The sequence below is a fragment of the Acanthaster planci genome, linkage group LG01 (assembly GCF_054643075.1).
Source record: "Acanthaster planci isolate LZ-2023a linkage group LG01, COTS_SCS, whole genome shotgun sequence".
Taxonomy (NCBI): Eukaryota; Metazoa; Echinodermata; class Asteroidea; order Valvatida; family Acanthasteridae; genus Acanthaster; species Acanthaster planci.
This window is the reverse complement of record NC_141777.1, coordinates 10,171,106-10,183,744: the sequence shown is the minus strand read 5'-3', so window position 1 is coordinate 10,183,744 and position 12,639 is coordinate 10,171,106. Positions and strand designations below refer to the sequence as shown.

At 40.6% G+C, this 12,639-nt stretch overlaps 1 protein-coding gene across 1 annotated transcript in view; it reads right to left on the bottom strand.

Moving 5' to 3' along the window:
• LOC110983972 (uncharacterized) overlaps nt 1–12,639 on the bottom strand; it is a 183,726-nt gene that overhangs the window by 37,398 nt on the left and 133,689 nt on the right. The window contains exons 20-29 of the mRNA XM_087142824.1: nt 11,926–12,072; nt 10,316–10,447; nt 8,923–9,042; nt 7,981–8,226; nt 7,013–7,141; nt 6,317–6,439; nt 5,082–5,201; nt 4,421–4,543; nt 3,898–4,026; nt 1,473–1,601 (exon numbers count right to left, since the gene is read on the bottom strand). Of these exons, the coding sequence (XP_086998950.1) occupies nt 1,473–1,601; nt 3,898–4,026; nt 4,421–4,543; nt 5,082–5,201; nt 6,317–6,439; nt 7,013–7,141; nt 7,981–8,226; nt 8,923–9,042; nt 10,316–10,447; nt 11,926–12,072 (1,398 nt within the window). The remainder of the gene's footprint in view (nt 1–1,472; nt 1,602–3,897; nt 4,027–4,420; nt 4,544–5,081; nt 5,202–6,316; nt 6,440–7,012; nt 7,142–7,980; nt 8,227–8,922; nt 9,043–10,315; nt 10,448–11,925; nt 12,073–12,639) is intronic.

The window sequence follows — 12,639 nt, the reverse complement described above, 5'->3', positions numbered from 1 at the left end:
TAAGACAAAATTGGGGAAATTTGCCTCATTCAAACTTCATTTCTGCTTGAAATCGAAAAATGAAGAAGATTTATTCGTCGAAACAAATAGATTTAAGCACCGCGTCGGCACATCTTCTCGGCATAACCACGGCTGCACTGTACATGCTGCATGCTGCAACCTGTGTCATGTGGTCGCACTTTTCTCGAGAAAAGTCAAAAGCGCCTGCTGGGGTAATAACAATCCGTAACACGCATGGAACCAAGGTCGCACATGTGTTTGCGCTGGGGCCGCTCGCGGTTGCACATCCCTAGGTAAATGGTCCGTGGCCCAAGCAATCAAGTCCTGTAGGTTGCGAGGATGCCCGTAGGCCACAAGTGAGGTGTCTGGGATGGCAAGGAGGTCTGAAGTGTGGAGGATATGATGATTGTCACTGATTATTTTGCTGAGGGGAGGAAGACGCAGGCAGAAAAGTGGTGACCATTTGAACCCTGGGGATAGTTTCTGCACGGAGGGGGGTCTTCTCCTTGAGAGCAAGACTTTTGGGGACAGAGCAGGTCCTATTGATAGGTCTTGGAACCTGGTGATAGCTGTGGCCCCTTACAATCAAATGCCTCTTCAGTTCCTGTGTATGACGGGGGAAATCTGAATCATTAGAACAAAATGCATCTCAGTCTGAATGCGTGACTGTATGCTATATACCAGTCATGCAGTGTCGAGACCAGGTGACAGCTGGACGAGTGAACATATTCATGGGTATCTGTGGTCACACATTTGCTCTCCTTCCAGATGCTGACACTGAAAACATTTGCCTGATGGAGGGAATACTCCGAAGTGAACTTAATTGTACTGTGGAAAGAATTTATATGGTTAATAAAGACGTCTAGACTGCCATAGTTACTGGTCCAGATGAGAAACTACATCATTAATGTATCTCCACAAGATCCAAGGGCGGCATGGTGCTGAAGCAAGCATATACTCGTTAAGGTTATCCATGAAGAGGCAAGCAAAAGAGGGAGCCATATGAGAGCTCACAGCTGTGCCATGCACCTGTAGATAGTGTTGGCCAATGAAGGAGAAATTGTTTTTGGTTTGTACAAGTCTCTTGCGTGTCCGCTCTTCACGAGGGCAGAGCGCAGGCGGGAATACCTTCTTCATGTTTGTATATGGGGAAGAAACATCAATGGTCCCAATGATGGTTGTGCTGGGAATTTGTTCCGTCTTTCTCAAAGAGCACAAAATTAGACAACATCCATCTGATACAACAAGGAAACTAAGCACAAAATACACAACTTTTATCTTTCCTTCTTTCCCAGTAAAACCCCATCTAAGAGTTATTCTGAAAAGGTAACTGAGAGTCCTTCAAAACTGCTGACAGTGTTTCTGGTTTCTCCAATTTTTAAAAATCCTAATCCTTTAGAAACCTTGGCATTCCGTTCAAGATATCTCAGACAAAATATTCCCTGAGCATCCTTTCTTGCCATGTAACTCACCTAAACAGCTTCCAACCTGATCCTTGGAGAATCCAGGTTTGCAGTCGCATCTGAAAAGGGGTTCCTGGTTAACACAAACCTCACTGATCCCCTCACAGTTATGTAAGTTCATGCTACACTCATCCACATCTAGTAAAACAAATACACACCAAATGTGTCAAAACTGATAAGATGAAGATGACCATAGGTGATAAACTTTGACAAGGCTGTCTTGACACAGGTCTGTGAGTTGCCTTGTTGAACTAAAAGAAAAGAATGGGGCCCAAATTTCACGGTGCTGCTTGCTGTTAAACAAAATTTTCTGCTCAACATCGCACAAAAGCTTGCATAATGGTATGCCTGTTTCACGGTGAACATTTCATGGTTGTGCTAAGCATAAAAAATTGCAGGAGCGGGCAGAGAGATTTCCTTCATTATTTCATTGAGTTAAGCAAATTTTCAATCCAACACTAGCATGCCATTTGCTGTGCTTACTGCTTACGGTCTCCATGAAATACGCAAAGCCCCTATCAGCATAAAACTGTGTGCTGAGCAGTTCCGTAAAATTGGGCCTAGGTGTGCAACTGGAAAATCATGAGGAAAATGGGAAAAATTCTCGCTGGAGAAAACTTGGTACTATGTTTATATCCTCATTTAGTGTTTACTGCAGCACACATAGGACATTTAAAAAAAGTAATGTCAGGAAATGGAAAAGTGTATATTTTGTGTGGGTTATCTTGCTTTTCTTTTTCTGCTCCCCTTGTTAGGGGAACTTTCCCACAGTCCTGACCAAGTATTTTTACAAACAGAATGTGTCAGTTTTCATTGTTTGGGAGATTCATCAAACTGGAGGTTGCAGAAACCTGGGAGAAAATCTGCTGATCCTGCTAGTTAGCACAATGAACCTTCAAAGATTTGACCAATTGGGAAGTTTACATGCAAATCAAACTTTGAGGAAGGTTTGGTCAAACTTGCGAGTGACCAATCATATTCTTGATGGAAATGTCCATCAAGAGGCTCTAAAGGGCATTTAAGGGCCTATGCCAGGGTCAGAATTCAGTCTGCACCACCACCCAGCGGTCTACTGGTCAACAGCCTGACACTCAAGTCTACACAGTAGCCATACGGGGGGAGCTGTTGTCCTTACAATATTTTCTAGTAGTAATCTACCTGTGTGTAACTTCATTTTTAAATTTATTTTGATTACTTAGTATTATAGACTGTGTTACTTCTGATGTTGGTGGACTTGTATTGTTAGCTTGTTTTCATGATCAATCCTAATCATGGCATTCACATCAAGTTATTTTACAGTGTACTCTTTTCTCCATTTGTTCTGATTACCCCCTTATTTGGCACACTCGATACAACAATGTCCTAGTTTGTAATTAAGGATGATGTTAGTACTCCTTGTAAGGCTAAATTTCTGTTCTATTATATAGCTCAAGTGGCGACTGTGTTTGTGTGGAGGCAGATGTAGACTGTGGTAGGACAGAAGCTTAACATATCCAGGTTAGCTCCAGAATTACACATATATTTATACTCCAAGCAGTATCACACTCTGACTTTTGCAACTGTTTTTACGTGATTTTGTCTGCCAGATTTCAAAGTTAGTCCATGCTCACCAACAGAGATTAAGAGGTTTTACTTGTGCGCTAAGTCATTTTATGATGTGTTATGTGAAGACTGTGTCGCCCTAGATGTTTTGGTTTATATAAGGACACAGACTGTCTACCCAAGAGAGTGTTGTGTAATTGATCACATTCCTGCAGTGGTCCAAACTGCTGAATAGCTGTCTTTTGGTTAGCAAGAACTCAAGGCTATAGACTTAAACCACAGTGTATGACCTATGACCTTTGTACTACCAGTGTGTGTGCACAGTATTTGCACCATGCAGTGTGTGTAGTAAATGCTGTATTATCTACATGTAAGTAATTGTGTTATTTTCCTAATATTACAGGGGTCCGTCTGTTGACCCATCAAATGGGTTTGTCTGTCAAACCAATCAAATTGGTCCGTCTGTTGACCCATTAAATTGGTCCATCCACTTGTAGACCATCCAATCAGTCGTTGACTCACCGATCAGTATATCAGTCTGTCAACCTTATTTTATTGAGGAGAGCTTCAATAAAGATTTTGTCAGTTGTAGAGCAAAGGACAGAGACAGTGTCGTCATCAGTTAATTGCGGTCGTATCAGTGAGAACCTTGCGCTTGCGGCACAGAAACCTACCCAGCAGCCGGCCGGATAATACAACAGTAAGAATGTATAAAATAAATTTCAAACCCTAGAGTGGGATGTCTTCTTATTTACATATATGGTCTGCGGAACATTTATTACTTTGTAGAGGATACACTCCATATGGCATTCATCTCATAATTGCCTTTGGGAACATGAATACTAAGGCTTGAAAGTATAAAAACGGTGCTATTTGACTACTGGACGCATACCTGCACAGCTTCTTTGGTCACTGTTGGGAGTGTAGCCCGCATCGCAGATGCACTCGTAACTGCCATCTGTGTTGTTGCACTTTGAGTTGGCACTGCAACTGTGCACGGACGTACTGCATTCGTCAATATCTATACAAGACAGAAGAACTGATCTGGAGTATGCACTTAACACAACCAAGCAAAAGCCATACTGAACAAATACTCTGCTCGCTAACTCCAAAAGAAATCAATAAACCTTTGTACATACTTGTTTCTGAAATGATGTGAGGACCACACATGTATTGAATAGTGGTTACTCTGGGGACCAAAATATCATGAAGACACAGGAAGTCCCCTAAAATAAATCTTCCAACAAACACTAGAGTCTCATCATGAAGTGTGCCTGACCTTTACACTTATTCTGTGGTTATACCGACCACATACATGATTAACGAGTTCCTTAACTGGGAGGGGGGGAATGCAGGAAAACTTTAAGAGCGACAAGTAATAAGAAAGGGAACAGACTAAAACCCCAGAACCCTACCTTCACATACAGCAGCATTACTAGTTGCATTGTAGCCACTGAAGCATATACACTTGTCTATTCCGTTATCTTGGAAGCAGTCACCATTTATGCAGGATGTGCTTGGTGAACATGAGGAGACAGCTATTGCAAAACAAGTCAACAAGTAAGAGATTATCACCGTCTTCACGAACTGAAACGTAAGTGTGAAAGTTTCGTGAAAACAGCACTGTATGACACAATTCTAGTTGTACGAGTGGACACCCAGATGTGTGTCCGCATACTGTTAACACCCATGTGTTGTCACAGAATTTCAGTTTTCAAAAACTGACATATGTGAGCATGTACACCTTTTGGAGAAACATGCAACAGTACTCCCGTCCGTTGATTTCCATAAAGCTGTGCACTGAATGCAGAGTTTAATTGCTTCAGTTACACAGGTGAAAGTGGCACATACCAATGAATATAAGCAGTGGGTGGTTGGCAATCCTTGCATTATGGTTTAGACTGTGGGGTAGGGACTAGTCTGTGACATGAAGATGTGATATGCTCAACGTTATTGTAATTTGTTTCTAAAACCGGTTCACTTGCTCGATCTCAGCCAGTGAAACCACAGTATTTGTGACAGAGGCAGAAGAAAACTAAGCATCACAGCCAGCAATGATCCCATGGGCGCGCTTACCGGTACAGCTTCCGTTGGGTTGCATCGCGAAGGCCTCACTGCATGTGCAGTTGTACGATCCCTCGGTGTTTCTGCAAATTTGAATGCAGTCATGTGTTCCCAGAGTACACTCATCAACATCTGCAAAAAACAAAAGGCAAAATGATGTAACATGCATTCAACAAACAGAGATTTAACCGACCTCGGTTGAAGGAAACATCACATTCCTTTCTACAGGAAGTCAAACAGGAATGAATTTTCTACAACTGTTTTGCTCCCATAAGGGTTAAAATCAGTTTAAGAGTGGCTGGGTGAGTGGCTACACCACGGTGACTACCTGATTCTCTATGAAACCAATGCTGATCATCTAATTTACTCCTTGAAAATGCATATTTCTTTTCCTGAAATCACAGTCCACAATATTAAAAAAGCCAGAATTCACTGTTTCAGGGCCTAGTGGTGTGTCTTTATGGGTAGCGCAGAGACCGGTTACCATATTGGTATAAACTTGGGTACCAGAGTGTCCATAATTGGAGAATTCAAAGAAAAAGCAAACTAGGAAATATATTCAAATTGTCAATTATCCAAAACACTTGCCCATAATATGTGGACCGAACATCCTTTTCAAGAACAAAACTTCATCCTTCTACGGAGGAAATCCTCAATGTTACATTAATTTATGCATAAACCACTGGCAATCTTAATATTGCTTCTCATCGTTTCTTTTTCGTTGGTCATGATAATGACCTAATGACAATAAGCTCTGAAAAGTTTCAGGAAGCAAAGCTTGGCTTCATGATTTGACCAGAAAAACCTATAACAAACTAAAAAAAGGATGTTGAAAAGTTTTCACATACACTGAAGAGAAACATTCAACGCCTGGACCCTTTAAACCTCCTTTTCTAAAAAAAAAAATCTGGGTGATTTATGTATGTAAGTGGGTACAGGCACCCAGTGCCATCATTTGCAACCAACAAAATCAGTTTAGATCCACAGCCCTACATAGTCTCTGATTGTGTTGCCTCCAACATCTCATCAACATTCTAAAAAATTACCAAAACACTTTTAGAAGTGAGTATTTTTGAACATGTGGTAAAAGCAGTTAGCCACCCAAACCATTTCCTGATTTTCTTATCTTCCAAGTTCCTAGTTGAACAAAAAAAGAGAACAACGTCACCTCACGATCTGTTTCAGCTAGCCTGGCAATGCACACAAAAGCTATTGCTGAGGTCAGGAAATGATTGATAATGTCATACCTGTGCAGTGTGTTCCATTCCCAGTGTATCCAGTCTGACAAGAACATTCATAGCCACCAAGCACATTGACACAGTCTGCGCTGACTGAACAATCATGGTTTCCAATCTGACACTCATCAATATCTGTTTAACATAAATACACAAAACAAATTTCAGATTTAAACACAAGATGTGCAAACACAGTCATAAATTGTGCAAAGAAACTAGATTTACGAGACGAGCCTAAACCCAGTGGTCCACACTTTGTGTTTGGTGTTAAAGTGATATTGGGGTCCAATTTTTGTTGCTAGTTCGGTCTGTAGTTTCAGCATCAAGTCTTACGCCCACAAACAACTTCAAACAAGAGCACTGGAAGTGTGGGAAATACTTGCACATTAATCATCTGCAAAAGCAGTTTAAATGATATGTGGTGGACACTCTGTCTTTACAGACCACCATTTAAAAAAGTTACAAAACAGGATGCAATTAAAGAACTGTGCAAAACATTAAGATATTCAGAAATTCAATGGATTACCGATATTCAAAGATTTATTTTTAAAATCAATTATTGACACATAAACACAATGAAAATACAAAAGGGAAGATTTAATTATTCAGTTACAAAGTGTGACAAATAAACACTTGTGATAAATTTGATCAAATGAGAGATTGAATATTACAATATTAAATTATTCAAATCAGCTTGGGTTAACTTACCAATGCAGGACGTCCGGCCATCTCCACCATATCCAGGCATGCACTGGCATGTATAGTTACCAATCATATTGGTGCACACACCAAGGGTGGGGTGGCACCCTGCAGTGCCTGAAGAACACTCGTCCACATCTAGCATGAGCAGCAAGGATAAAGAAAAGGAAACAAGGAATTGGATGGACCAATTAATCCACTAAAACAATCAAACAGTAACAGGTAAATATCAAGGAGACCAATTTTTGTTTGTGTTTTCTGTTTTAGCTATTTTAAAGGGCGACAACACACACATACTGCACACCAGACTCAAATCACAGCTGCTACAACTCTGAGGCAACTACATTCACTATACAGACAACGAAATACTTCTGAGAACAAGCTGGAGTACATATGTAGGCTGCCACAGTGTATGCAGTATACTTCTACTGTTACAGCAAACAGGTATATTCATGGTATTTTTTTCTTATTTTTTTTTAACTCCAGTAGAGAAATACAAAGATGAACAGAGGCTCGATCACAATATTAGATACTTTTAAGATTGAGAATTAATTAAGATTAAGAAATAGAAAAGAGCAAATTTTATAAAAAAAAACCTGCTGTTAAGCTCTGATGTACCTCCGTCACTTATTGGCCACACAGATAATGGGCTGCAATGCTAAAAAACATTACCGGGTGCAACTCACGATACAGAGCCCATCAAAGGGCAGTAAAGTAGTGTATTGAAGCCTAGAGCCATAAGGCTGGCTTTAGGCACTTGTTGGAATGGAATTTCCCTGTGGGGGGATACATGGTGATGTGGATCACTAGTGGATCTGGCAGTGCTGGTATGTGGATCCACTGACAGAGCTAATTTGTAAGCCTAAATATTTGCCCGAACAGTCTCCTCAATCCTCAAATTTCACCATGATTTTTACATACATGCTAGATGGGTAGGGTTAGGCTACGTGACTTGCAGCATGTTACAAGCAACTTACCTACACACTCCATGCCACTACCAGTGAAACCGGCATTGCACTGGCAGGTGAAGCTGCCCATTGTGTCAGTGCATGTGGCATTCAGGTGACAGACTGGTGCCAGCCTGGCGCATTCGTTCTCATTGGAGCAGGTGCGCCCGTCACCGGTCCAGCCTTTGTTGCAAGAGCAGTTGTAGGATCCCACAGTATTGATGCATGTGGCCTGTGCATCACACTGGTCAAGATTTCTTGTGCATTCGTTCACATCTGTGGGGAAGTGCAAACAATTTAATACCCATGAGCCACAGCAGCCCAGTGGTCAGCTTGGGGCATGGGTTGGCCGCCACAGTACCTTGGGGGGGGATGTCACAAAAACAGATTTTTTTTATGCTTATAATGTTTTACTGTTTGGAGGCCAGCTGCTACTGGGGGGGGGCTGGCCCATCTGCTCCCCTCCCCCCACCATGGGCCTGAGCCACAGAAAACTCAGAATGTTTCAAGCAACTTACCTACCTGGAGTGTGTAGGTAAGTCGCTTGAATGGGTCTGACAAATATTTTTAGTGTCTATAGGTTCATATATAGGACGGGACAACATTTACCATTGCCCAACCATAATTTGATCTGCACAAAATCCTCCACTCCAAGAGCAGCTAGATAACAGGATTTCACGCAGAGAAAAACAATATCAACAATGCATTCTGGTTTCAAGAAATCAGACTTAAACTATTTTGTGGACGTAAAAGCTGCAAACTACAGTGAACGATTAAGTGCTGAACTTAAAAATCTGGTCAATATTTTCAGAAGACTGCATAATAAATTGGAGGAGTGGCCAAATGGTGTTTTAGGGGAAAATAATTACAATTTTGTACACATCCTTTTATGGCGTTCTCTTGTGTGTGTTTTCTTTCTTAAATTGGGGGGTCCTCATCTCCCTGGACCCATGAGCCAAGGCATTTATCTACCTGTGCATTCCAGTCCGCTGCCTTCATAACCTTGACGGCATGTGCACCGGTATGAGCCGTGGGTGTTGCCGCAGTCAGCATTGGCATGACAGTTATTTGGGCCGTTGCATTCATCAATGTCTGCCAAGCATAAAAATAGTTGATAATTGTTAATTACACTGGTTGCGACTGACCTGTGAGCTTGTATTTAATTGAGCAAGGTTATGACTGACCAAAGAAGCATTTATGATCAGTTGCACATTCCTTGGTGTATCTGTTAGAGCTGAGTCAATTTGAATAATTCACGTTTTGAATATTCGACCTTCAATTCGATTGAATATCTGAATACTCAGTTTTACCAACTGGCAGATTGTTGATGATTAAGCCATATACAAAATCAGTTACAATAATGCACACATTGTACATTATAATCATTATAATAGCTTCTCATGTCTAGGAGTATCACAAGCCACAATTTAGCAAGATTTAAGAGAGGAACAATACTTCTTGCCCTGTTGAAAATTTCTATTCCTTTTAAATTTTTAACATATGAATGAACTTTTGAGTTGTAAGATTTTCTGTCGTTTTTCATTTGAATCTGCTTGAAACGAGCCTCCATAGTGCAATTTCTCTCATTTAAACAAAAGAAAATTCTCCCGTTAATTTTATGAACTTTTTATCAGAATATTCAAATTCAGAACATAATATTCGAATAGTGAATAATCATCGAATATTCGGCACAGCCCTAGTATCTATGCACTGGGACAGTTTAAAGATAGCTGTTTGTAAAGATGTCACAATGGTCACAAGACACCAGGCATACCTAAAATGAATAAGGCACGTGTATGCTACAATCTTGGTTAAGTAACAAGAAGGGCAACAAAAATTATACAGTGTTTCATCAAGTCTTCACCTTTCACGTTGAGAAACTTGAGGAGTGTGAAACTTGTTGCAATACTTAAACTACGCATAACAAACAGTACAAGTTACTTTCTTTTGTTCATAGATGTTGATTTTAACCTTTGTTCTTCGTTTAAATTGTACATATTTGCATGACATCTACTCATTTGCATATGACCATATGCACTTTGTACCTCTGACCTAAAGCAGTGATTCACAAATGAAGCTTCTGAGAGGATTATAAGGTGAATTTGCACCTATGGAGAACAAACTGGCATTAAAATGAACTCAAACAAGACATATGTCTGAAATCCTCTTGCACCTAAAACTCCAATGATCTAGCAAAACTGAAGCTTGATTCAGATGGTGTGGAAAGAGAACTGTGAATTCAACTTTACCAGATCATTGCATATGGGTATAAAGGCTACATTTGTAAGAACTTTGAGTAAGCATTGAAACAGCTGTTGACTGTTAACACTACAACCCCTCTCAATCCAACATTTTTCCCACCTACCTTGACAGGAAGTTCCATCACCACTCACATCAATAAACCCCGGATTGCAGCTGCAGTTATAACCACCAGGGATGTTGGTGCATGCAGCATCCTCAGAGCACCCGTCCGTCTGGAGATCACATTCATTGATATCTAATCATAATAATAATAACAACAGGAATTATAAATGAAGTACATTCAAAACATTTATAAAGGCATACATCCATGTTCCTGTTACATGTACTGAGGGTGCTACATCATTATTACCCCCGGCTCAACAGGCATGTAAACATCTGGGCTCCCTGAGGAGCATACTCCATGCAGTTATTTTAGGTACAAGTCGCTATCAAAAGCAACAACCATCTCCGCCCTCTCTTGTACTCATTTATACCCCTGGGTGGAGAGAGGCAATTGGGGGGGGTAATTAAGGTGACTTTCCCAAGGGTCACAATATGTGATCTTTGGGCTATAGCTACTGCTAGATTCAAACCCCCAGCTATATGTTTAGGAGTTACAAATCCTAATCACGGTAGGCCACAGGTCTCCAGGCCAAAGAAACAGTGGCAGATGAAGAATAATTTCAGACATTGCAACCACAAATGTTTACTTAAACAGGTGCAGCAGAGGAAAGCATCCATTCATAAATCGTTTGTTACTATCATAGACGTATGTGATGCAATGGTGGAGTCTAGAACATCACGAGACCAGACTTCAGACAAGTCGCAAGTAACTCACTGAATGTATTTATCACAGTTCATTGGAAAATCTTGCGTTTGGAATCTAGAGCAGAGGTCTTGTGATAGTCTTTGGGGTTTTCTTTTTTAATGGTCTAAAGGAGTTTCAACTGACATAATGTACTCCTGAGGTGCATGCATAGAACCATGGTAAATGGCATTTGCTCTGCACAAAATGAGACAGATGAGTCCATCAGTTATATAACAATGATTAGGAGGGCGTGAAATACAGATTTATTATCATTCATATTTTTGCTTACACGTACTGTTCAGCATTTGCCTTTTTTATCCAATACCATTAAGTTTTAAAAAATCTCAAGGAAAACCACACAGACAAGGCCACTCAAAAGGTTCCTTTTTTCAGTCTCTTTCAAATCAATTCAGATACCTTGACAAGTCATTTTCAATCAGAATGGATCAGAATAATTTTAATCACCAAATTTCAATCAGACAAATAAAGCACAATGCATGGATCCGAATTTAGGACTTGTTTCCCCTTTTTCCTCTTCTCAAAGGCAAACGCTTGGATTCAAAATATCCCAATTCATTCTTGCAGGATAGAGAAAAATGAGGTCAATTTCCCCTAATGACACCTGTCAAATTGGACCCAAGTTTACCCAGTGGCTTGGATACTGTGAGAGAGTGATAGGTTTTGATCATCATGATGTTCCACTACTCACAAAGATTGTCCATGCAAAGGTCGGTCTATACTTCAGGTGAATGCGGAAGTGAAATTTGAGGTCACAAACATTCCAAGCAGAATTTACTGTGGGTTCAACTTGCGCAATTTTGCACTAAAAGGTTTTGATCTAACATAAAAAACTTCAATTCATACTCATATTTGTACAAAGACTGAAACGACCTCATCAGCACGGAGAAGCTGATCTGTGAGCCTACCGATACACTGTCTGCCATCCGGGTACAGCAAGTAGCCAGACCTGCAGCTGCAGTTGAAACTGCCCAAGGTGTTGATGCAAATCTGGTCGCAACCGGGGCCTCCACTGCTGGCTTGCTGATTCTGGTACAGTGTGCACTCGTCGATATCTGTCAGTCCATCAATCAAGTCACAAGTATGTCATAATTCCACTAAGTCATGCCAGCCTACACGTTTAGAGTGCCCTACAGTGATAACCTATTCCCTAAAAGAGCTGGAAGGAGAGGGGGCAGAATCATCCCCCTCAACATTTTTTCCACAATGCTTTTGTTCAGGAGTTGACCCTTTAGGTGTTTATAGGGCAACTCTTTGCAAGCATTCCGACATAAATTTTGTAAAAATCAAATATACCGTTCTTATGCAGCGTGCATTTTTCCAAGATGGGTCAGCCAAAAATGAACACTTTTTCTACGGCAAGGCTCAATGCACGCGTACTGGCACACATGTACATGTAGCCAAGAACTTCAAATGAACATAAAAACACAAACATACATATAAATGAGTTCAAACTTCACAGTTGTAATGATAATGAGTGTACAAATTTACATGCATGCCGAATTTCAAAAGAATAAAGCAAGGCACATCCAAGTTCTTGGGGGCTGTGAAATGGGTCAAAATAACCCAGCTCTTTTAGGGCTATGGAAGGTTGGTCATGATAATGATTATAGCATCTCCAT